General features: G+C 43.6%; 1 protein-coding gene across 1 annotated transcript in view; it reads left to right on the plus strand.

Annotated features, from left to right (window-relative positions):
• Window positions 1–16,554: 16,554 nt before the first annotated feature.
• Window positions 16,555–25,720, plus strand: part of LOC129404834 (multimerin-1-like) — a 54,053-nt gene continuing 44,887 nt past the window's right edge. The window contains exon 1 of the mRNA XM_055137884.1: window positions 16,555–18,645. Within this exon, the coding sequence (XP_054993859.1) occupies window positions 18,071–18,645 (575 nt within the window). The 5' untranslated portion in view covers window positions 16,555–18,070. The remainder of the gene's footprint in view (window positions 18,646–25,720) is intronic.

Genomic DNA, 25,720 nt, shown 5'->3' on the forward strand with positions numbered 1-25,720 from the left:
AAAAGGGGGGGGGGGGAGTAGAGGCTATTCCGGACCACTGCATTATCCCCTGGAGAAAGAATTTATAAAATATCTCAATATTTTGGTTTGGGGACATTACCCAGCGATGCTCAGGGCTTTCTCCAGGCTCTGTGCTCAGTCATCAGCCCTGACAGTGCTCAGGGGCCAATACACGATGCTGGATATCAAACTCAAACCCAGGGCAGCAGCTTGAAAAGCCAGTACCATAGACACACACTGTTTCTCCTGCGCAGTAAAATAGCTTGGTGAACGTGCTCACTCCCATGCTCCCTGTTTGTGTTCTTTGGAGCAGAGGGGAGCAACAGAACTCACCCTTGACTTCCAAGACCCCTTCCCCGGGAGACAGCCTATTATTACTGTCCTGTGTTCTTTTCCTGCCATACGCCATAACTGACAGTTAATATTGACATTTTTGTTTTGAGTTTATTTTAGCATCAATGATACCTAACTGCCACCATTGGAGCACAGCCGTATAACTGTGTTGGTTGTTATTTATCTCTCCACTAAAAGAATCAGTTCCCATTACGCAGTAACTAAAAACAAGCATGTCTCAAAATGTGAAAGCATTTCAATGCATAACCTGGACCTTTTCCTACCTCATTGTCACAATCGCTGTCCTTGCAGACTATGTTCCAGCCATGAAAGCGTAGTAACGTGGAGTTACCTTGTCACTGTAGCTGTCATCCCATTGCTCATCGATTTGCTTGAGCGGGCACCAGTAACATCTCCATTATGTGACTTCTTGTTACTGTTGTTGGCATATCAAATATGCCACGGGTAGCTTGCCAGGGTCTGCTGTGTGGGCGGGATACTCTTGGTAGCTTGCCAGGCTCTCCCAGAGGGGCAGAGGAATCGAACCCAGGTCGGCCACGTGCAAGGCAAACGCCCTACCCGCTGGGCTATCGCTCCAACCCTGTGGAGTTATCCTAAGAACATATAATGGCTATCCTTAAAGCTGTACATAGCTAAAACCTCAATTCTTCATTAGTCTGAGGTTTCTTTTCTTCATGCCCAGAAGTAGCCTCTCCACTCCCTGTTCATTTCTGGCCCATCAGAGCCTTGGTTCTGTCTCCAGCCTCCCTCCGGGACACTTTTATGTCCTTTACTGAGCATTGCCTGCCTTGCCCTTAAGTAATTGGATTCGGAGTGGATTTATGACATCCATTTGGACACTCAGTATCTTCGGGGAGTCTTTGAGATAGAGAACTAGCTTGTCCATTGCACTTGGAATCCGACCTGGAATCTTACCGTGATTTTCTCATTGAGTTACCTATGGTCAGCAATAACCAAGATGAACAAGGGAGAAATGAAGCAATCAAAGAGCCGTTGGATCCCGGGAAAGAAATGAGCTTGATCGAGGCCCAACTCCACGCCGATGGCCCGAACTCACGGACACACGTGCAATTCCAGCATGAGCTAAGCAACATTATCCCAACGCTTGGATCCAGTTTACAAAATGGAGTCCGAGAGGATTTTTTTTTTTTGAAGAATATTCTTGGACACGCCCGAATTACACAGAGATCTTAGCCAAGGGAAAATGAAAGAGACCTTGTGAGATGTGGGGGCTGGGGAGAGGAAGGAGCTACTGATCGTCTCCTATGGCTGCTCTGGGGTTATCTCTGGAAGAGTTTACGAGAAGGGGGCCTAACTGAGAGATAGCAGAGCGATGAGGGTGTTTGCCTGGCACACAGCCGACCCGGGTTCGATTCCCAGCATCCCATAGCGTCCCATGAGCACCACCAGGAGTCATTCCTGAGTGCAGAGCCAGGAGCAACCCCTGAACATCATTGGGAGTGGCCCCAAAAGCTGGAATAACAAATAGTTCAAGAGAAGATGCTATAGGTAAGTGCATCATCCTAAGTCTGGGATATAAAATTCCAAACTGGGTTCAAAGGGCTGAAGCAGGTGCCTGGCCCCGCCTCTGGCCCCGATGCGCTCTCCGGTGCCACAGCCAGCCTCGGCTCTGCTGGCCCCCACGCCGCGGGCCTCAGCACCGAGGTCTGACAGGATGACCTTCAGGCGTGTCCCAGACTCCTGAGCACTGCTGGGGACACTCCCATACACGTGGAGCAATAAACCTCCCAGCTGTAACCTCACCTGAGGGGAGGCTCGTGCCGTCCCCCTTCCCTGCACCCTGACCATCCGCTTCTCCCGGTCCTCAGTCAGCAAGGCGCAGCCAAGCCCTGTGGGGACCCCAGTGCGACCCTGGCCCGTGGCGGAGACCAGCTGGGCTTTCTGCAGAGGCCGCAGGTGAAGGGCCTCAGAGCACTGCAGGGGCCGGGGGAGTCCGAGCTCTTCCAAGCCAGCCTGAGACACGGCCAGCCTGGAGTCGGCCGCTGTCTCGCTGACCCTCAGGACCGAGACAGCCCGTGCTTGTGCTTACTCTTTTCTTTAAATTCACCGTCGGAATTTCTTTTCTTTCTTTCGTGTGTGTGTGTGTGTGTGTGTGTGTGTGTGTGTGTGTGTGTGTGTGTGTGTGCGCTTTGGGGGCTGGGGGCAAGGAATCACTGAGCAGTGCTGCGAGGTTTTGTTTGTTTTTATTTTTATTTTTCCCAATTATATTTTTCACGGAACCGCAGTGATACAGACATTTACAAAGTTCTTAGTGATTAGATTTCAGTCCTACAATGTCCCAACACCCGTCTCTCCACCAGTCTTCACCACCGCACTTTTGCTGCCACCAGTGGTCCCAGTTTCCTTCCCACCCACCCCCACCTGCCACTATGGTAGGCCTCTCTCTCTCTCTCTCTCTCTCTCTCTCTCTCTCTCTCTTTCCTCTCTCTGTTTCTCTCTGTCTCTGTCTCTGTTTGTCTCTCTCAGTCTCTTTCTTTGTCTCTGTCTCTCTATTTCTCTCCTCTCTCTGTCTCTGTCTCTGTCAGTCTGTCTCTCTCTGTTTCTCTCCATCTCTGTCTCCCTGTTTGTCTCTCTCAATCTCTTTCTTTGTCTCTCTGTCTCTCCCTCTGTCTCTGTCTCTGTCTCTCTCTCTGTCTCTGTCTGTCTGTCTGTCTGTCTCTCTCTCTCTCTCTCTCTCTCTCTGTCCCTCTCCTTTGGGGCCTTATGGCTTGCAGTACAGATTGGGAGGCTGCCGCAAGCGTGTGTGGGGGTGAAGGGCACAGGTAGAGGGAAGTACCTGGTGACCCCCGTACTGCTCCTGTCTTGTCCCCCCCCACTCTCCCTTGCTTTGCTCCCAGTTGACCCTGAATCTGAGAAAGCGCGGCATGTATCTCTGGCTGCTTCAGCTTGAATTGTGGAGGAGGAAACAGAAAAGAAACCCCGTGTGTCCCGAGGGGCGATCAGAGCTTCCCCCCTTCAACAGCCTCATGAACCGCTGCCCGAGTTCTTCCCTCCGCGCCCACCTTCCCAGGCGCGCGCCCCTGCTCCTAGCGCAGGAGCAGGCGAGGCGGTCCGGCCAGGCTGGGGAGGAAGGGGGCAGAGCACAGGCTCCGAGATGACCCCCACCACCTCGGGCCAGGGACCCAGAGGGACTGGCCGCAACCCCGCGGCCGCAGGAGGCTCAGCTCGCTGCGTCCGGCCACGGCCCTGGGCTGGCGGGTCTGAGCACCGCCAAGGGGGCTCGTAACTGCACGGTGAAGAGACCGTGCACCGTCCCCGGGCCGCCTCCCTGCGCTGAGGGTCCTGCAGTGCGCTGGGCTTGAAGTCGGAACGCAGCCCCGTGTGTGATGGGGCAGGTGAGATGGGCCAGCTCGGGGTCCACTGAGTCTGGTGGACGGGAACCAGCTGACTCCTCGGGTGAATATTCCTTAGTCTTCCCTATGCATAATAATATCAGTGAATAATACCAGAGTTAGCGATGAAGCCAGTAAAACGTCGAGAGAGAAGAGAGCGAGAGCACACTAGGGAGAGCACTTGCCTTCACGCCCTCAGCTCTGCTTTGATCCCTGTCAGCATCTACAGTCCCTAGGAAACCACCAGTAATGATAGCCGAGCACTGAGTCAGGAGTAAGCCCTCAGCACAGCAGGGCGTGGCCTAAAACCCACACCTCAAATCCCGCTAAATTATTTTTGGTTCGTGTTATATTCCGAAGCTGGGTATTACATGGATTGTTTGTTTGTTTGTTTGAATCTGGGACCACACCTGGCCCTGTGCAGGACCTACCCCTGGCAATGCACGCGGGGACCACCCTTGGCCCGGCTGGACGGAGGCACAACCCTGCATTAGTGGGGAGGACCCCACCGGCTCTACTGTCTCTCTGGCCCCTGAGTGTTCTCAATTTCGCATTTGCGAAAGGAGTATACGAAGCACCAGGAGTTCCTTCCAGCTTTCCCTAATGTTTGTATCCTATACAGCCATGGTGCATTCTTAAAAGAACCTCATATTTTAAACTTTGGTATTGGAGTATAAAAATTCCAACTCTGGTTACACATGTCAAACTTTCTTGTTTTCCAAAAACAAAAGGCAAGACTGTGCCCCTTGTCACATGCATCACACAGGTTTGTGCAATAATGAGATATTTTGGGGGGGGTCTGCAGCAATCAGACAGCCGGTCGCTTGCCTGCTTTTCACACATAGCTGACCTGGGTTTGTCCACGGCACCCTAGCCCTGCGACCGGCCAGGCGTGATCAATCCCTGAGCACAGAGCCCAGAGTAGCCCCTGAGCATTGCCAGGTGTGGCCCAAAACGAAATAAAAAAAATTAAAACATTTTTCAGTACTGTAACATATTGTAGTCTGTGGGGACGCAACTCTGCTGAATACTTTACCTTGAACCTAGGGACATGGTAACTGGCCCTATTCTATTCTATTCACACTGCGTGTGCTCACACGCAGTGAGGAGATGTTTTTCATTATGCTAGGAAATAGAGAATTAAAATTATAAGTAACTTAACTATAAGTTCAAATTTCTTCTGTTTATGCATTTGTATTTTATTTCCAATTACCCATCATGAAAAGATGGAAATTTAATCAAATCAAATAAGTCAAAAAGCTGTTAAAATTTGTCAAATTAGTCAAAACTGTTTTGTTTTTTCATTTTTTTTTTGCCAAGTGGGAAACAAATATTCCTTGTACTCTGGCTAGTAATCAAACCCTGCAGCAATGTTTTTTAAATACAAGGCTCAAAATCTATCATTTATGTGGTGAAAATAACACATGCATTTCTAGCATTCTGGTTACCATGACAACAAGTATAAAACATTTTTTTATTTGAGATTTCATCATAGTCATTAATTTGATTGTCACAACCAAGAGACTGACACACATCCGCATACAAAAATAGAAGGAGAAAAGAGGGGGCTGGGGGGAGAGAGAGAGAGAGAGAGAGAGAGAGAGAGAGAGAGAGAGAGAGAGAGAGATTTGTGCAACTAGTTTGATACGAAAATGTAGGTTTGTGTCCACTCTGTGACCTTTTTATGCTCATCATGTGCATGTCTATGTTGATAAATAGTCTCGGATACTGCTTAGGGAAAGTAGAGAAAGGTACATTTCGTACATTTTCTGTCCCTCTTTTGGTGTTTAGCATATGAGACAAAGTTTTGACTAGTTAAATGTTGGCATAATTGTCCTAAGCAGCTTCTAGGATCACCCCTAAAAGACAGCTCTTGTACCTTTGTTTCCTCTTCTCTTCTCTCTCATATTTCTTCACCCTATTTTCTGGAATAGGTATGAAGGGCAGAGTTCTCACTGACATTTTGGAGAAAGATGATCTGGGTTTCACTAGAGAAGGCAGCCGGAGCAGGAAATTAGACGAACTTTGGTCCTTGAGAACTCTCGGAAGCAGAGTTGCCAGGTTAGCATTTAACTGACGAAATCACTGTTGGCTGATTTCTCCACAAGAAATTACTTTTTCTTTTAGGCTTGGCTATTTTACATTATTTCCATTGTCTGCAGTCATAGTTCAATGAGATGTGGAAATAGGAAAGATAGAAATAGGTCTCTCTGTTGCTCAAGGAAAAGATTCTCTCTCTTCATTCATATCCATACTTATCTGTCATCTGTGAACACACAAGTCTGCTACTTCCGCTCTGGTTCTCTGGGTGAAATCCAGAATGTTCCTCAGCAGCGGCATCAGTTCTAGTCTTTCTAAGTCCCTGCTCTGGACGCTCATTCAACCTAAGCCACTATTGAGTTTTATCAAGGCTCATCTGTTTGATTTCGAAAGCATGAGAAGATCTCTCAAAATAATGGCACCTGATAATGCTCCCCCAAGAACCCTCCCCACACACCAAGAATGGAGAACAACCCACTGAAGGCGTTTGGCTTTTCGGTCTCAGGAAAATAGAGGAAGAGCAAATCTTTACACGTCAGGTTACTGAGTTAGTAAAGTAAAATTTACAGTTTACCAGGCAAATTGTGCGATCCGTTTTAACTCTTTGGTAGAAAAGTGAAATGCTTAGAGCATAAACTGTGGTGAGAGGCTCTTTGGAGTCTATTCTTGCAGATATTCTGAAATGGAAAACGCATATGAAAGAAGATGGAAACAGCTTCAAAATATATTTTGATGTGGAAAATAAACACTAGAAAATTAGTAATAAAATGGAAAAATGAATGATTAAACGCTTTTCTAAGAACCAGGATGAATGTAAGTCACAGTTTGCTTTTGTTTTGGGGCCGTACCGGTGGTGCTCAGGTCCTACTCCTAGCTCAGTGCTCAGGGATCACTCCCGGTGGGCTCAGGAGGGCCCTGTGTGGTGTCGGGGCTCCAGCCCTGGTCAGTGACCTGCTGTCACTCTGGCTAGTGTGCGTCACTTTTCATGATTCTTGATAGGAAGTACAGTTCTTGAGAAAAAGTTAAGAGGAATTGATTCACTTTATTTTATTGTTTTATTTTTTAGAATTAGGGTGAGTGTCAGGCATCAGACCTCCAAATGGCTGCTGGGCTCACTCTTGTCTCCACCCTCAAGCCAGTTCTTGTCTGTACTGATGCTCAAAAGAGATTATCCTGAATTTCAAGTGGGGCACCTCAGTGCTGTTAGTGTGAATCGATTCAGGCATAAGCACGGTTTCATTTCTTTTTAATATGAAATTTGGTGTGCTTTTCAAGTGCTGTTAAAAATTAAATTTTATTTAAATCAAACAGTATTTTGTTGAGTACAGTGATAAAATTTCCCTTCAGGATTGAGTGTTAATAAAACCATATTTTCTGAGTTGTTTCTGAGGTGCATGTAGTCATTATGAATAATTAAAAAATAAGAAAGACAAAATTTAACTAATTGTCATTTAGAATTTGATACTGCCATCTGTTGTTTGGACTCAAAATTGCATGTCTTGTAAGCAGAAAGTTGGATTATTTTCAAAGAACAATGGAACAAAACTATTTTAGCTCACATTACAGATACATTAAAAGAAAAACAAAGATGGTGCTTTATTCATACTATGCCTCCAAATTTGAATTTGGATTTAACAACATGTCATCTCTTTTATATCATGTCTTATGTCTTTGAATTATTAAGTGTTACATAGGGATATAAATGTTACATAAGAATCCACACAAAAGCTTGCAACTGTTAAAACATTTAGTTCAGGTTTCATCTTAAAGTAACAAAATAACCTATCAAGGGGATTAAAAAAGAAAATTTCAGGCCCTCAACCCACCCTCGGCCCCATCTTGCCACATTCAACAGAGAAGCAGCCAGGCATTCTGGTGAGCAACTCGGCCGGAGAATCCTCTGGACCCGAATCGGGGCCAGCAACACCGGGGATCCAGACGGAGGAGGCACAGCCACCACATCTTCTCCGGATGGAGCCCTGGCAACACTGAGCAGCAACTAACACGGCTCCGGGATGTGGGACTAGGACACATCCAAACCGCGAGGCCGCTAATGTGGCCTCTCAACCTTTTCTAAAGACTGAAAACATACAATCTTTTAATGGAAAACTAATTATCAAATGCTTCCTTGGTAGTAGGGCTGTCTTTTTTGGGGGGAAACTCCCACAACAATAGTGAGTTTTGTGTTGAAATATGGAACGTAATCAAGATAAAGAGAAAATGAAGTGAAATTCATCAGTTATACAGTTGGGGGTGGGGGGCAGGGGCAAGGGGTATACTGGGGATTTTGGTGGTGGAATATGGGCACTGGTGAAGGAATGGTGTTTGAGTATTGTATAACTGAGACATAAACGTGAGAACTTTGTAAATTTCCACATGGTGATAAAATAAAAATTTAAAAAAATAATAAAAAAGAAAATTTTAGCTTCAAAAATAATTCACCTTGTGGAGAATGGACACTGGTGGAGGGATGGGTTCCCAAACATTGCATGAGGGAAAAACAAGCATGAAATGTTTGAATCTGAAAAGGTACCCTCACTGTGACTCACGAATTAAAAAATAAAAATTAAAAAAAAATCACCTTAAGTTGTATACAAACATTAAAGATGAGAAGAGTTTTAGTTCTGAACAATGAAGATAATCAACTATAAATAAATATGTAACTATGGTAACATATATACACATAACTGGGATTTGGAAGAATAAAATTATTTTAAATTATCCAACGAGTTCAACAATGCAAATTACTCACATTTTTATTTAAATCAAAGATATTGGAATTTTTTTAGATGTTACTTTTTTGAGGTTTATTTCAAGTTCATTAATTTAACAGTTTTGTTTCTTTTTTTAAAGTTTTTTTATTAGTGAATCACTGTGAGGTATTGTTACAAGCTTATAAACTTTTGTGTTTACATTTCACTCATTCGGTGATCATTGACCCACCCCTCCACCAGTGTCCATTCACCTCCACCAATGTTCCCAGTATCCCTCTCACCCCCCATCCCCCCACCCCACACTGCCTCTGTGGCAGGGCATTCCCTTTTGTTCTCTCTCCTTTTGGGTGTTACAATTTGCAAGAGGTATTGAGTGGCCTTCATGTTCGGTCTATAGTCTACTTTCAGCTCCATCTTCCAACCCGAGTGGGTCCTCCTGATATCCTCTACTTGGTGTTCCCTTCTCTATCTCAGCTGCCTTTTTCCCCCAGCATGTGATGCCAGTTTCCAAGCTGTGGGGCAGACCTCCTGGTCCTTATCTCTACTACTCTTGGGTGTTAGTCTCCCGCTCTGTTATTTTATATGATATTGAAATTTTTAATGGTCAAATTAATCTTATAGAGGTAGACACAACAGAAAGTTACCCCTATTACTATAAAGTTGGTTATAACTTTAACATAAAATCTTACTGAATAATATAAATGCATCATTTATTTGTATGTTACAAGAATATATGCTTTTTTTGTCGTGACAACTGACACAATTTGCATTTTAACTTTTCCAGATCTTAAGTATTAATTATAATAAAAGCATTAAATTAATGCTCTTAACACTGTATCACTGTATCACTGTCATCCTGTTGCTCATCGATTTGCTCGAGCAGGCACCAGTAACGTCTCCATCGTGAGACTTGTTACTGTTTTTTGGCATATTAAATACGCCATGGGGAGATTAAATAAATGTCACCATAAGAGAGAAACAAATTCCAAATCATACATGACTGTTATCGGGGCTGGAGCACAGTGGGTAGGGCATTTGCCTTGTGACGTGACTATTATCTGTGGTCTGTGCACATTGCTCCACACTCAGCTTAAGCAAAGGTAAGATCGAGAATAGGTGATATTCTAACCTGCACGCTGGGGTTCTAGTCTACAGAGGGAGGATTCCGCCAGAACCATTTCTTTGTGCCCCTAGGACTGGCGTCCTCCTTACTCTGTTGAGTGTTGGAGGAAGGTCATGCTTAAATTCCTTGTCATGAACTCCTCCAGCTTCAATGCCAGACCAAGAATTTTTAACACACAATACTTTGCCTAGTTTAAATCTCTTTAGCAAAGAGGCTTGTTTCTCTCCAGGCTCATCATATAGAAACAGGGCAAGTGCATGCAAGGGCAAAATCTTTGGGGTCATCTTAGAATTCTGTATATCACTGCTCTAAAACTGAGCTTGGAAATACATGAAACCAGAGAGAGAGAGAGGGAGGGAGAGAGAGAGAGAGAGAGAGAGAGAGAGAGAGAGAGAGAGAGGGAGGGAGGGAGAGGGAGAAGGAGAGAGAGAGGTGCTATAGGTGAATTCATAATTATTGTTACAGCCTCAACGTCCTACTCTCAGTAATTTATAAAATAGAAATTCAATAAGGACCAAAATAACAGTATCAGTCAGCTTGACCTAATTGATACTTTTAAAATACTCTACTCAATATCTGCAGAAATCATAGTTTGCTAGTGCACAGTAGACATTTAATAAAAGACACTGTTCCTGTAAATTTCAATAAAATTTTTGAAAGATTCAACACATATGAAGCATGTTCAGTGAACAAGAAGAAGGAAACCATAACACAATGACAAAAAGATATTACAGAAAGTCTCTAGATATCTGGAAACTAAATGATACAATTCTTAATAACACGTGGGTGAAAGAAGATATAAAAAATAAAAGTATAAAATATTTTCAACGGATAAAATAATTAACATAAAAGTTGAGGAACTATATGTGAACTGAAGACTTTTCAATACTAAGTACCCACACAATAAAAGAAAAATTAAGCTAGGGAGGTAAGTGCATGCAAGACTCAGAATAAGCAATGAAAAAGAAATATATAATAAAATAATAATTGCTGAAATCCACGAAGTTGAAACGATTAGTAGAAAAACTCAGAAATAAAATATATGGCATTTGTTATAATCTACAGATATAAAACAGATAATAAGAAAAATATCTTGAACAACTTCCTGCCAGTGATTTCATCAATGCAGAGTAATGTATCAATTCCTTGAAACATCAATTATCAAAAAGCTCTGAAGAAGAAATCAATAGATAACCTGAATTGCCCTTCATTAATTTAAGCAAGAAAAAAAACTGAATTTAAAATTAAAATTTCAGGGCTGATGATTGTCAAATGGTATCTAATTACAAGTTTAATTTTCTCAGTTTGTTCTAATAATTTAAAATGTTCCTCCCCCTCCCTAGGCAGGAGTGAAAGTAAAGCCAGTAGGATGCCAGCCTTATAGGCGACCAAACGCGTCAATCCTTGGCCATCCCATCTAGTCCCCTGAGCCCTACCAGGAGTGACTCTGAGCACAGAGACAGGAGTAAGCCCTGGACACAGACAGGAAACCAAAACCCAAGAATGTAAAATATTTTTCCATGTGTTCATTGGACATTTTTCTCTTTTATTTTACTGTGTGTTATTCAAAGCGTTTGGTAATTTGATTGTTTTCCCTTTGTATTAATCTCTCAGAATTTATTTTGTATTCCGGATTTGTAATTTGCCCAAATACTGAACTTCCTTTTACACAGGTGAATGGCTGCTACTTATTTTTTTTCAATTGTGCTTCAGATAAACTGGAGTTTCAGTTTTGAAAAGATTCAGTGTATCAATTTTTATGGTTTATGTTTTCTGCTATCAAATAAATAATTGTCTTTCCCAAGATCAAAAAGACCTTCCTGAACTATGGCTTTGGATTGCATGCTCCAACTGTGATAACTGATTTTGGATTTGGGGAGTAGCCATAGCACAGCGGTTGGGCATTCGCCTTTCACGTGGGTGACCCATGTTCGATTCCTCTGCCCCTCTCCGAGAGCCCTGCAAGCTACCGAGAGTATCGAGTCCACCCGGCAGAGCCTGGCAAGCTACCCGTGGCGTATTTATATGCCAAAAACAGTAGCAATAAGTCTCACAATGAGAGACGTTACTGGTGCCCGATCGAAAAAATAGATGAGCAACGGGATGACAGTGACAGTGATTGGCAGTAAAGGTCCTTTGAAAAGTGTCTGTAACTACTTCTTTAGTCCCTAACACGGACAAGAATATTTTATATAACAAAACTGACTTGGTGTTTCTGTCCAAATTGAGCAAGCAGTTTTTCCTAGACTGTGTCCTTGCGCTGTTTACTTCTCTCTCCACCAGCCCCGCCCGCTCAGTGTGGGATAAGACTTAACACGAATATCTAAGAGTTGCCGCCTTGCCTCTGTCCTCGGGCGAGGGGCCCACTAACCACAAGTTCCTGCCCACCTCTGCGCGGGCGGATAAGGCTCCCCAGCGAGGGGCCTCTTTATCCGGCCCCCCAGGCCCACTTCCCCAGGACTCTCGGGTGGAGACTTGCAGTTCCCGCCCAGCCTGTGAAATTCTTCAAACCAACCAGCCCCAGTCCCCGCTGGAGCAAAGGCAGCAACATGGGAATCGCCAGCCCTGCCCTGTGGCGGGGCAGGGCCCAGGGGCCAAGTGGGTAGCTCACTGGGAGGCGCATCTCTCCCTCATCTCCATCCCTGCACAACCCACCCCCCACAGGCTGTGGAACCTTCCTCTGCCCCTGAGTGTGGCCCCTTGTGGCCTGGCGTCCTCTGCCCTGAGCTCTGAGGACCTGTCTGAAGGGCCCCGACCCCATGTGACATGCACCCCCACCCGCTGCCTTGTCACCCCAGGCCCCAGCTTGAGAGCCTTCCTCATCAGGAGGAGGAGAGGAGATTGGAATCCCCTCCTGACGAAACCTTGTGAGAGATTTCTCCCTTTTCTCGGCAAACGCAGTTTTCCCACTTCCCTGGTGAGTTCTTTCCTGCCCCCAGACTTCCTCAGGGTGGAAGACAACTACCCAGTCCTTTGCCCCGTCTCCAGCTTTTGGATGGGGTCCGGTGGCTGTGACTGAGGGGAATGTCCTGTGAGGGCCTTAGCTGCTTCCCTGTGGGCCGCTGACGAACAGGACAGAGACATCTCACCAGGTAGAAGTCTCTACTCTTTACCCGGGCTTCGCTGCCGGAGACGGATTAATAAACCAGTTGTCCCTAGAGTGTTTAATGGGAGTAAAAAAATTACTGACTAAAAAGTGTTCTTTCTATTTATCAGTTACACAGGCAGGGTGGGGGGCTGGAGGGGTGGGGGGGAGGGGGGAGGTTACTGTGATTCTTGGTGGTGGAATGTGTGCACTGGTGAAGGGATGGGTGTTCAAGCATTGTATGACTGAAACTTGAACCTGAAAGCTTTGTAACTTTCCACATGGTGATTCAATAAAAGAATAAATAAATTTAAAATAAATAAATAAATATTAAAATACACATAAGCATTAAAAAATATATAATTACATAGTAAGAATCCCCCCAAAAAAGTGTTCCTTCTAGGCCAACCATTTTTTTAAATTTTTTAAAAAAATTTTTAGTGAGTCACCATGAGATACAGTTACAGACTTACAAACGTTCATGATTATGCTTCAGTCAAACAATGATTGAGTACCATCCCTCCCCCACCAGTGTTCCCAGTATCCCTCCCACCCCTCCACCCCTACCCCACATCCCCCATCCCCTGCCTCTGTGGCAGGCACATTCCCTTTTCCTCTCCCTCTCCCTTCGGGTGTTTCGGTTAGGCCGGCCATTTTATATGGTTGGTTGTTTCAAGGTTTTTATTTTTGCCACTGCTGTTGCCAAGTTGTCAAATTTGTTGTCAAGGATAAAACAATATTATCTCTTGCCATGGTGTACAAAAATGGAAAGATACCCAAAAGGAAGAAGAATTATTAGACCAAAAGCAAATGTGTAATGACATAAAATTTCCCCTCTGAAATTTTAAAAGCAACTTGATCCACTAGAAATCGTAAAATTAAGTAGCATTTCAATGCATATTTTTGTTTCGAGGTAAAAGATAAAATTAAAGCAAATGAAACAAATGAATGTAAGATAACTTTAAATGACTTCTCAATATGAACACAAACTTAGCTGTTTACTATTTCTTTTGGGGAGACAGTGAAAATTATCAATGTTGAACATAACTAGCACAAATATTTGTTCTTTCCATAACTACTGCATTGTGCTGAGGCTATTTAGTTTCTTTAAGCTTAATCTTCTTATCTTTTATCTGTAAAATGAAATAGAATATTTGTTTAGAATTATTGGGAAAATTAAATGACATGCCAAACTTAATTTTTCTAGCACTTCATATGGCTTATCAAAGGCACACAAGTCTCCTTCTCTCTCCTCCTTCCTAGCCATTTTACCATATGCTCGTAAATTCCACTTATCCATATACACATTTAACAGCTTTTGAATACCATTTAATTAACAAAAAATTGGAAAAGGCTTAAATAATTGTGCAGATTTTGTTTTGGGGACTATACCCAGTGGCTCTTAGGGCTTATTCCTGGCTCTGCACTAGGGAATAACAGAGGGATGCTGGGATTGAACTTGGCGTGGCTGCGTGCAAGGCCAGTGCCTTACCTATTATATATCTCTCTGCGTCTACAGTGTTACTTTGTAAATACGGGTAAAATAAAATCTTATTTTAAATATTCAAACTATTTTAAGAATGTCTTGGAGAAAAGGAAACTGCTAACTGTATTAATCTAGTGGAAGTTACTAAATACTACTAACACATTACAAAGACCGGCAAATCTTACAGCTATAAAATGCTTTTAAGTCATGTAGAGCATACTCTACAGTGAAATATGCAATCTACATTTACTCATGCTCACATTTATCTTTTTTTTTCCTTTTCCTTCTTCATTTTTGCAAACTATTTTTAAATGGACTGTATGCTTTCTTTTGCATTGTGTTATGAAATACATTGTCTTTGACAATATAATATTGATCAATATTATGCCAGCTGATTCACTCATTATAGAGTTTTCTGTTGGCCTTTATAGGTTATTAAATCACCAATGCCTATTTTTCTAGTTGCATTCATTACATGTTACAATTATTATGTTTTATTAATTCTGTATTAATTATAAAATAATTAAATTATAAAATTATTTAGCAAAAGTGACTTTTTAATCTTTTGTCTGTGCTCACATTTATCTTTCAATTTAATAAAAATTTGTCTATTCTGGGATACAAAATTAATTCATGTGCATCTGAAGTGAAAAGAATAAAATAAGTACATCATTTCATCACCAGAAATAAATTATTCAATATACATATTCATTATATACTAATGATACAATAAAAACAACATAAAAACCTCATGATACCACAGTTATATGAATAGACTCATGAATTTTATAGTTTCTTAGAAAATAATTAAAAGTGAATAAATAAAAATTAATAAAAGATTATTCTATGGGCAATAGGGGCATACCAGAACAATGGCATCCAGGAATAAAAACAGTTCTGAAAGCATAGGATATTTTTTATTTTATAATAATCCTAGGATATTTCCAATTTTGTTTACTTATTTACTTTTAGTTTTGGTTTCATACCCAGGAATGCTCAGGGGTCACTCCTGGCTCTGCACCCAGGAATTGTTCCTGGTGGTACTCAGGGGACCCTATGGAATACTGAGGATACAATCCAGTCAGCTGCATGCAAAGTAAATGTCGTACCCATTGTACTCTCTCTCCAGCCCTTAACCCTAGGATATTTTTTAGAGTAGCTAGAAGAAAGGACAATGTATTCTTCAGGCAGGAAGTCCAGCAATATTATTTTTCTAAATTGTGTCTTGACGAATAGTAAGGTCTCAGGAAGAATTTCAGGGTTCACTTCTGATTGTGTCTGGAATACAGATAGATATTCTGCTTTTCCAGTCAAAGAATTCTCCATATACTTAAACCCATCAGGTGAACTGGAAGTTCTCTGGGGAGTAGCAGAGCAAGATGGCTTGGTGGGTTTATAATAAGCTAAGGAACTTTCAGCCTTTTAATCACAAAGTCTCTTGTAAGCTAAGATGGCAGAAATCAAGGTCACCACTGACTAATGCTTTACAGGAGGTGAAATGGATAGTTGAGCTCAGCTCAGTTTTGTTACCATTGAGAGGCATTTGTTATCTTATCAAATCAATGAGTAACACATTATCACTTCAATGTCCTAAAGGAGTCCAAGTTTTGTTTTTCAAATAGACTGTAGAAGGGGGAAAAAGTTATCTCTGTCATTATTTGGTTGTGTCTTAAACTTTTCAGAATGCTCATGCATCTCTTTTTTACTAAATTGAAAGGGATGATTTTTAAACTATAGAGTACATAACAAGAAGTCTCACAATGGAGACGTTACTGTGCCCGCTCGAACAAATCAATGCAACAGGATGACAGTGACAGTGTGATACAGAGTATATGGAGAGATTTTAACTGGGTTTTTCTGACTTACCATTCTGCTTCAATCCAAATTAATTCCCTTTGTCTTTTACAGATCGAGAACCTATAAAATGTGTTTTGCAATAATCTAAATTCTTACCTGTTGATAGAATCATGCAGTTTCATCACTCATCTTAGTAACCTCTGCTGCCTGCCTTGTCTCAGCTGACTTTTCCCTGAGTTCCAGGCTCTGAGATTGTTCGGGCGTAGAGCTGAGAAGCAGGAGCTCTGTTCGCCTTCCCAATGGGAGCTCGAGCTGCTGGTGATGAGCATGCATTAGCTTAAATTGGGCTTCCCAAACTAGGTGACTTCCCAAACTAGGGGATATCAGCCCCAGGAGCACTGGAATAGGGGCAGGAGTAGCCTCCGGTGCAGTTGGGGGATGCTCTCCTCAGTTCACTTGAAGGAGGTCGATTTCTACAGGGACACAGATTTTTTTTCCTCTTTGTCTGAAAAGGGAGTCATGGACCCAGATGCATGTGGAAAAGGTCTCAGGTTTAAATCATCTTATCTTATGTACTTCTTAGACATCAGCGAGGTGTTTTAACATGTGAGTGCCAGGAAGAGATTTACAAATCAGTAGTTAGTAACTCAAAGATAAATTAGACTGCTTCAAATCCTGGTGTCCTATACCCAGGGTTAGGAGCTAGAGTAATACCTACAATAATAAAAGCAAAGAGGGAAAAGCTTTTCAGGTTTCCAGTTCTGAAAGAAAACTGCATATTGAACAAGTGTGTAATGCCTAACACAGGAGTTACCAGAAAAGTTATTTACAGAGAGAACTAGTCTTCAGATTACATAGAGGAGTAAAACAATCTGAGAGTCAGCAATACACGTGCTTTCCTTTATAAAAGTTCATGTCATCAGCACCTCGTTGAAGCTTATAGGGGGGCTGGATAATTGCTAAATAAATGAAAAGTTACTTCATGAATGAAATTTTACAATTTTTTATTTATATATTTAATGACTTGCCTATGAATTATTTTTTGCAGTTGGAAAAGCTTAATTAAAGTCCAAGAATTAGAGATTTGCTAGAATTGTGGAATCATAAAACTCATGAAGTATATCTACCGTAAAAGACAAATATGAAAATCTTTGATCAATTTAACTTCATATTTTCCACGGCTCTTATATAGTCATACGTCAGTAAAAATATAATAAAAGCATTATATATAGGATTTCATTTTAATTTATTTCCATGTGACTCCACTTTTCTCCATCTATTCCTTAGTAGTAAAATACTAATTACTCTCAACCATGACAAGATAAGGATTAGGGAAAAAAGGAAGTAAAAATTTCTATTTTAACTCTTTAATAATGATAAAGTCTTTATCATAAAGACTTTAATAAAGTCTTAGGGCATAACTCAAAGTGTGTGCCTTTTATGTCTGCATAATTCATTTGCAAATACTTTTCTTTCTTGTTATAACATGATTATTAAGATTAGCTTCAAGCAATTCTATAGCTGAAGTACATTTATAAAATATAACCACATATTTATTTTTTAATAATTCAACCTGTGATGTATGAAAATGCAGAGACCACAAAAATAAGTTTTTATTATCTATGTATATGCATGCATATATCCCTCTGAACAAATAGTTATTCTCTGGATGGGAGCAAGTGGAAACGTGTCCCCAAATTATTTTCACAATATCCTTAGAGAAGAACAAAGTGCTAATTTCCCAGTTCAGCCCATCCCAACAAAATTCCATAGTCCCTGTCATCAAAATGACATTTTCTCTTCAAAATAAGCAACACCTAAACAAGAGAGAAAAGTCACTTCATGTTTTTCTAGTTGATCGTTCTGATAATAATTTGCCCTTCGGTCTGTCAGAGAACCTTCACTGCTCCCATAGATGCATCCTACCAGAGGTCATAGATCACACAAAACCGACAGAAACAGGAAATCAAACTTCCTGAGTCCACTGCAAAACAGAAACCTGTTTCCTCTACACATCTCAAACTGGCCAAGTTCTCGCTTAGTGGACTCAGTGTGGAAGCAACTGTCAAAAGGGTTGGAAGGACTTTTGCACCTTCTACTGGGCTCCAAACCCCCGAGATGGAGCGGGCAAGGCTACTTGTCCTGCTTTCTAGTTTGTGGAGTGGAGGTGTGGGGCTTCACAATGCGACACATAGTAGGATTACAGCACCTGAGGAGGGAAACTTCCAGAAGAACATGGCCTCAACTTCTTACACCTTGAATCAAAGTCTCCAACCGCTGCCAACGACTCACATCATGGCACCTGAGGCAACCCAGACTCCTGAGGGAAGAGCTTCTGAAGACAGTCTTCTAACATCAACTTCGCTTCCCACCAAGCCTGAAGAGCCTCCTGAATTTAGGAGGAACCAAACTCAAACCCACCACGAGAAGACACCAGAGGTGCAGACTCCTGCCCCTCTGAGCAAATCCAGTGTCCAGCTGACACCCAGAGCAGAGTCACTTGTCCTTTCTAATTCGACATTGGAATTCCTTCAGAGTTTTGCCAGAACGTCAAGTCAACAAGCAATCTCCCTCAACTCCACCCGGGGCCTGGGAAACCGAGCCCCCCGGCAGACATACCTCAGCAGGGGAGACAACCCCGGAAGGCAAAGAACCAACTTTCAAAAGTCCAGTTTTGAAACGACTCGAGGAAAGTAAGACATGTTATTTTCTCTTTTCCCCTCTAACTATACGGGTTATAAAGAGCACACGCACAGCTAAACTAGCTCACTTTCAGAAAATGATTTCATGCTCAAGATGGAATTGAATGGCATTCCAGTTAGACAAGGTAATTAAGTGTTGCCTTGTTTAATAGAGAAAAGATGAACAAATGAAAGGCAGCAATTTTATTTTAATTGGAGTAGTCAAAGTCACTTTCAGAGGCACTTGTAACAGAGAGTCACTAACAAATGACACATCACCACAGTAATTGTTTGTAGAGTTAATTCAACTCAAGGGTAAACCGATTGTGCCCATAACTGTGTCAACAGTGTGAAAGGGAAAAACATGCTAATATTATTATAATATTATTGAGACTTGAGCAGATTTTTAAAATGGGATCCCCCGAAATTGAAGAAACTACCTTTATCAAGCACATATCAAGAAGAGCTAGGTTGGAATCCAGGCTAGGTTAACTTTTTAACTCAGTAACTGAACAAATCAATTGATCTCTTCCAACCTGCGAGAGTTTCTTAGCTTCCTCATATATAAAATACACATTGATACAGAGAACACCAACAAAATGCATCAACTTTGTAGGGTTGAAATATTAGATTCAAATGGATAGAATGTGTTTAGACGCAGGCATCTTACAGAACCGATGTTCAAGAAATCAAATTTTACTAGTATTGTTATGTTGAACATGCCATGATCATAAAGGTGATGAACAGGAAGAGAGAAATTTTTAGAGGGATTTTGATGTAAAGTTCAAGAAAATTCTATTTGGAAGTCATAGAATAATTGGAGTCAAATAGTGAAACAGCACTTAAAAGAGTATCATTAAACAGACTTTAAAAACAACACAAATAAAAACCACCCATGAAAAGTGAAGGGCAATTCCTTATTCTTTTAATGTTCAGATTTCTCTGTATGTTCAGAAGAGTGGCAGTTTAGTGTTATAAAGCCGTGCTTTTCAAGTACCTTTTGCCTATTGTGCAATAGTTATAGGACGCATAGTAATACCTCAGGAGCTTAACTGAGGTAAGCATTCATACCGATTATATAAAATAAGTCATTTATAATAATAGTGAATTTTTCTCTATTCACTGTTGTGCTAATACTATTGTTGACAAAGAAAGAATGCAAGTATAGAGGTTCATTTCAGTGTATTTGAGTTATTAAAATGCATTCTTGTCATAGTTAAAGGTTACAGAACTTTTTAATATGTAAATACATCAGATTAAGTTAAAAACATATTCCCTGGGTAGAATTTGAAACAATCCCAATTTGCATAATAAACACTACAAATTTAGAAAAAGTTTACCTTGAGATTGGTAGATTTTTATCTATAACAGATATTTTATCATGTAATTTAGTCCTCATGTAAAAAAAAGAGGATTTTGTCTATAAAATAATAACAATGCCAATTACTGAGAACCTAAGTCACTCAAATGGTCATTTCTATTCATCACATTTTGTTAGTGTTTGTCATTTAATTTTTAAACCAACTACATAGAACTCTTGGGCACTTGAGAAATTATTACGAAATGTTTAGAGATATCTGTCAAAAGGTTTTTCACAGAATAAGAAATATGATTAAAAAATAAGGGGAGAATTCAAATAAAAATGTCACTTAAATTTCATATAGCACATATAAAGTCTATAGTTGGAGTCAAATAGTAAAACAAGTGATTTATAGTAATAATGAATTTTCCCCTGTTCACTATTATACAATACTATTGTTGACAAGGGAAGAATGCAAGTATAAAGGTTCATTTAGAATTACATTTAGGCTTAGTAATTAATAATCTAATACTCATTTCAAAATGTTGGCTGGCTTCTTCAACGGTCTCATTCTCAAAATCTGAGAACCTACTAAATGTACTTGGTGATTGTTTATTTAGACTTTTTTTTGTGCCTAGCACTTTGCTAGGATCTGGAAATGGGTGAGATCTTAAAAATAAGAATAGTGCTTGCCTCCAAATAATGTCACATGGAACTATAGCACCAGCATATCTGACAGATGTTTTCAAATTTCATATGTACTCAGAGGGAACAGATTCTTAAGGTATAACCTGCTGCCAAACAGACCTTTATCCATGAAATTTCCAATGACTCAAACTTGATTTTAGATGCAAGTACCAACTGCACCTAGAAACTCCCCAAACTGAGTCTTGGGGAGTCCGAAATTCTCTTTTGGTAATCCTCTTCATAACGTCTAAGATGCTCAGGGGTTACTCCTGGCTCTGCACTCAGGAATCACTCCTGGCGGTGCTCAGGGGACCATGTGGGATGCTGGGAATCGAACCTGGGTCGGCCGAGTGCAAGGCAAATGCCCTCCCTGCTGTGCTATTGCTCCAGCCCCAAGTCTAAGACTTCTTATTCATTACGTCATGCAACAAATTATGGTGTTAGAGAGAAGTTAACACTTATGGACCTAGTGCTGATGCAAAGAAGGGTTTTTTAATAAAGTCACTTTATTTGAAAAGGGCTGGAGCGATAGCACAGAGGGTAGGGTGTTTGCCTTGTACGACACCAACCAGGGTTCAATTCCTCCGTCCCTCTGGGAGAGCCCGGCAAGCTACCGAGCGTATCCTGCCCGCACAGCAGAGCCTGGTAAGCTTCCTGTGGCGTATTCGATATGCCAGAAACAGTAACAAGTCTCACCATGGAGACATTACTGGTGCCCACCCAAGCAAATCGATGAACAATGGGACAACAGTACTACAGTGCTGCCCTATTTGAAAAGACTAATACTGAAAACTTCATGGGGTTAATTCTTGGTACTGTTAATGCAATGGACATATACATGCATTCAACTATGTACATATTGTAACTAATCATTTCCGTAACTCCATTAGGAATATTCTAGCACTCTTGGGGGGAAGGAGGGCTCCCCAGTGTGCCAAGCAAGGGTCTCTCCACAGCCACAGATCCATGAGTGATGACTCAGGCCTGAGGGTTCACTGTCCCCGGCGTGATGGTGTGTTGCTCTGTCCCAGTCCTGCTACGGCTGGCGGCTGGCGTTGCCTGATTTCCTGGGCTGCTGAGTCACGTGGGGCCACTCCCAGCCCTGAGCTACCTTCCCTGTTATCTCTTCTTTGCAGAAAGATGACACAACTAAGGCCCCTCCCTCGGTAAACACCAGGGTAAATATCTAAAGCCAGAGAGGCTGGCATCAGAGGGCTCACTCTCCTCGCCAAGCCTCCCGCGGGCACAGGCTAGGGTTGCCAGTGGGCAAACACGCCTGACCACTGAGCCCCCCGTCTGGTTTCTGAGTCAGCTGCAGCTGGATTCTGCCCCAGCTGGCATCAGGCGCCTGCTGTGTCCCCAGCTCCATCTTCCTCTCAGCCCCGTGCTGCACCCTGACGCTTGGTTCCTGCCTTTGCTCCCCTCGTGCCCCTCGGAGCCTCTCTCCTCCCCACCTCCTCCCTTCTCTTCTCCTGCTTCTTGTTTTGGGGCCATGTCCAGCAGTGCTCAATGGGCGACTCCTGGCTCTGCACTCGGGGGTCACTCCTGGAAGGCCTCCAGGGAACTAGATGCCGTGTCTGGGGTTGAAGCGGGTCAGACACACTTAAGGCACGCGCCCTACCCGCAGTGCTACCTCCCCGGCCAGAGCCTTCTTGTCCTCTCATTCTCTTCTTTCACGCTTAGTAAAAATGTGTTCAGAAAACTTTCTCAGGCTTTCGGTATCCCTCGTGTTACTACTGTTCTCTTTAATGCCGTCACTGCACTCACAATAGTGTATTATAATTGTAGTGGAACTGTGACCTTGCATCACGATCACGATATCCCGCTCATCACCGATTTCTCGGGCGGCCTCAGTAACATCTCATTTTGTCCTTTCCCTGAGATCTTAGAAGTCCATCTCGACTCGGCCCTCCTAACGATGTTGCACTGGGGGCTCTTCAGGGTCAGGGGAATGAGATCCAGCTTGTTACTGGATTTTGCATATGGATACACCATGGGGAGCTTGCAAGGCTGTCCCATGTGGGCAGGAAACTCTCAGAAGACTGCCAATTTCTCCCAGAGGGAGAAGTAGGCTACAAGACATTGCTATAAGATATCGTGTGGCCACTTTGCGGCCACGCGCTTCTGGGAGCTTGCTTTTAAGTCTCTGGATGTTGGCCATTGATGGGATTACACACACCTGGGTTCCTCTGCCGGTACCTTCATACATGAGGCCTGTCCGAACGTGTGGAGAGGGGCCTCCAGCATGGCTGCAGCTAGGTTTCTGTGGTCTTCAGCCGCCGGGAGCTCTGCTTGGGGTGGGGAGGGAAGCTGGAGCCCATCCCCTCCGAGGGGCCCCAGGGAAGACAGCCAGGCGTGCGGGCAAGAGACTCTCTGCATCACTCTCTTCTGAGATCTTGCTTTTAAGTCTCTCTGGATGTAGGCCGTTGATGGGATTACCTTGCATATAGAGAAATATTTTCTGTTCTTGCAGTCTCTGACTCCAAGTAGGCGCCCAATGAAAGTTTAGTAAGCAAAATGTAAGTATAGATTGGTTTGTGGGAATGTCAAGAAGTTTTTTCAAATAAATCATTTCATTTCTCTCTTTAAAAGAAATCTGATTGGGATTCCTAGAGGAAGTTCAGGGCAGAGCCTTCTCTTGGTACTTGTCTGCAGCTGAACTGGGTTTGGTCCCTGGCATTCCATCAGGTCCAGGAGTTGCTCCTAAACTCAGATACAGGAAGAGCACTACCATAGTGAGCACTACCAGCATGGTCCTGTCTCTAATTTACCAGGAATAAACTTTGTGATGTTTTTGTTGTTGTTATCTTTCTCACTGTTCTTGCTATCTCATAGTTGGTTTTTGGTTGGTTTTGTTTTTTTCTCTTTTCTGTTTTCGCTCAGAGTTGCTTTTGGCTCTGCATTCAGGGCTCACTCCTGGTGGTGCTCGAGGAACCATACATTGCGCCAGGGCTCGAACCCTGGTCAGCCATACACAAGGCCAAGTGCCCTACCTGCTATACTATCTCTCAGGCCCTCATAGTTATTCTTACTAGAAGAAATTATTATGCATATAGGATTTCTCTGGCACATTCCGGCCTCCTCTTGTCCTTTCTGTGTTTTAGCAGCGCAGGAACTTCTGCATGTCCCAGAGTGTGGTTGCTGTCTCACAGCACGCCTGTTGGGCAGTGACTCAGCATCTTGAAACAGGCAAGATAAAAAAAGAAGAAATTAGGCTTAACGGAATTGTGCATTGAACATTTATTTTCTGAATATATGCTCACACTTTGCTGTTGTTTGGGAAGAACCTATACATAGCAGTGTCAAAGAGCTGTCACCGTGGGGGACCCCATCCTCAAAGCCCTGGAGGGGAGCAGTCCACACAAACACTGATACTGAACGAAAATGGTGCAAACCTTGGGCACGAAGCGTATCCAGTCCTAGCGGAGGCCAGGAGGCTCTGCGTTGCCCAGGGTGAAGCGAAGCCTGATAAAGATCATGCTTCATCATGACATCATCATGTTATCATCAACCCACCGGCTGCTTGACCCCTCCCACACTCCCAGCCGGGTGCAGCTGTTCTCCAACCGTCACCTGCTGCGGAGAAGGAACCTGCAGTTCACCCTTGACACCCCTCTCTCCTCTTGGCCCCCTTACTCTAGTGTTTAGGTAACAGGGAGCATCTGTGGAGCCGGGAGGAGAGCGGGAGCCACCGTCCTGCTGTCCCCACCTGGCCCCTGGGCAGTGAGCCACCCCCTGCGCCAGTGAGGCTGGGACGGGTGAGTCGCCAGCAGCCCTGTGGTGAGGGTGAGTGTCGCCCACTGGCACTACTGCGTGGGGACTGGCTCCCACCTCCCGAGTCCCGGGGGAGCAGCGGGACTCAGGCTGCAGCCGGGACTCGCCCCTCCTGACCCCCACAGCTCTCAAGCCTCCGCCCCTGCATAGCTGCAGGAGGCCATGAGCAGTGAGTGACCTTCCACGGCTTTGCTTGGGGCTGGAGCCACAGCACAGCGGGGAGGGCGTTTGCCTTGTGAGCAGTGACCGGGTTTGATCCCCGACATCCCACACAGTCCCCGAGCACCGCCAGGAGTCATTTCTGAGTGCAGAGCCAGGAGGAACCCCTGAGCATCGCTGGGGGTGACCCCAAAAGCAAACCAAGCAAACAATAACGTTTTCTTTGCAGAAACACAGGGGCGGAGGGAGAGACACACCCCAGAGAGAGAGAGGGGGGACCCGTGCTCGAGAGGGAGCAGCTCAGAGACTGAGAAAGCCCAGTGGCGCTGGGGACCGGTGTCGGGATGCATCTTCTCCCGGGTCAGAGAAGTTGACCTGGGTATTGTCCCCCGGAAGGGTCCCGGCCTTGGTCAGACCCCTCTGCAGCCTTCTACACCCCTGCGAGCGGCCCCGTCCTGAGGGCGTGCACCCTGCCCGGAAGGGCATTTCCGCACTCTGAGGGCTCAGCGCTGGCACCTAAATGGGGCCTGCTGGGCTGAGGACCACGCGGGTCCACCTAGAGCAAAGCAGAACAAAACCGCAGGGCTGCCTGGAGCCAAGTTCCGGAGGGAGGGGCCCGGCCTTGCACCGGGCACGGAGCTGGAACCGCCAACAGCCCCGAGAGCTGGAGTCGGCACAACACTGCCCACTGGCCTGGCCCAAAGAACAAAGCGGCCAACCCACTCACCCCAGGGCCCCATCTACCTTCCTGTAACTGCTGAGCCCTGGAAACCTTGGGGTGGGGGGCGGGCCGGGACTGAGCCCCTGGAAGCCTGAGCTTTGTAAATACTATCCTATTCTTAGCCTGGGAAAGTGCGAAAGGAGCTCAATAAAATTGAGAAAAGTGAAAAAAAAATTTTTTTTTTAGAAAAATGACCCATTATTGTGTAGATTTAGAGTTCAAAGCAGAAATCAAGGCTAGAGCTGTATGTTTGGGAAACACAGTTTTGTTGGTTTCAGTGGAAAGAGAGTGGGGCAGGAACGGGGTAGCTCAGCTTTCCCACTTGTTCCGTTGCTTCATTTTGTTTACTGTTAAAATAGTTGAGACCTGGTAAAATGACTGTAAAATGACCAGAAGAATGGGTCGGGGGGACAGTGCCGGGAGAAAGGCGACCGCCTTGTAGGGCC

This window comes from Sorex araneus, chromosome 5 (genome assembly GCF_027595985.1).
Source record: "Sorex araneus isolate mSorAra2 chromosome 5, mSorAra2.pri, whole genome shotgun sequence".
In the NCBI taxonomy this organism is placed as follows: domain Eukaryota; kingdom Metazoa; phylum Chordata; class Mammalia; order Eulipotyphla; family Soricidae; genus Sorex; species Sorex araneus.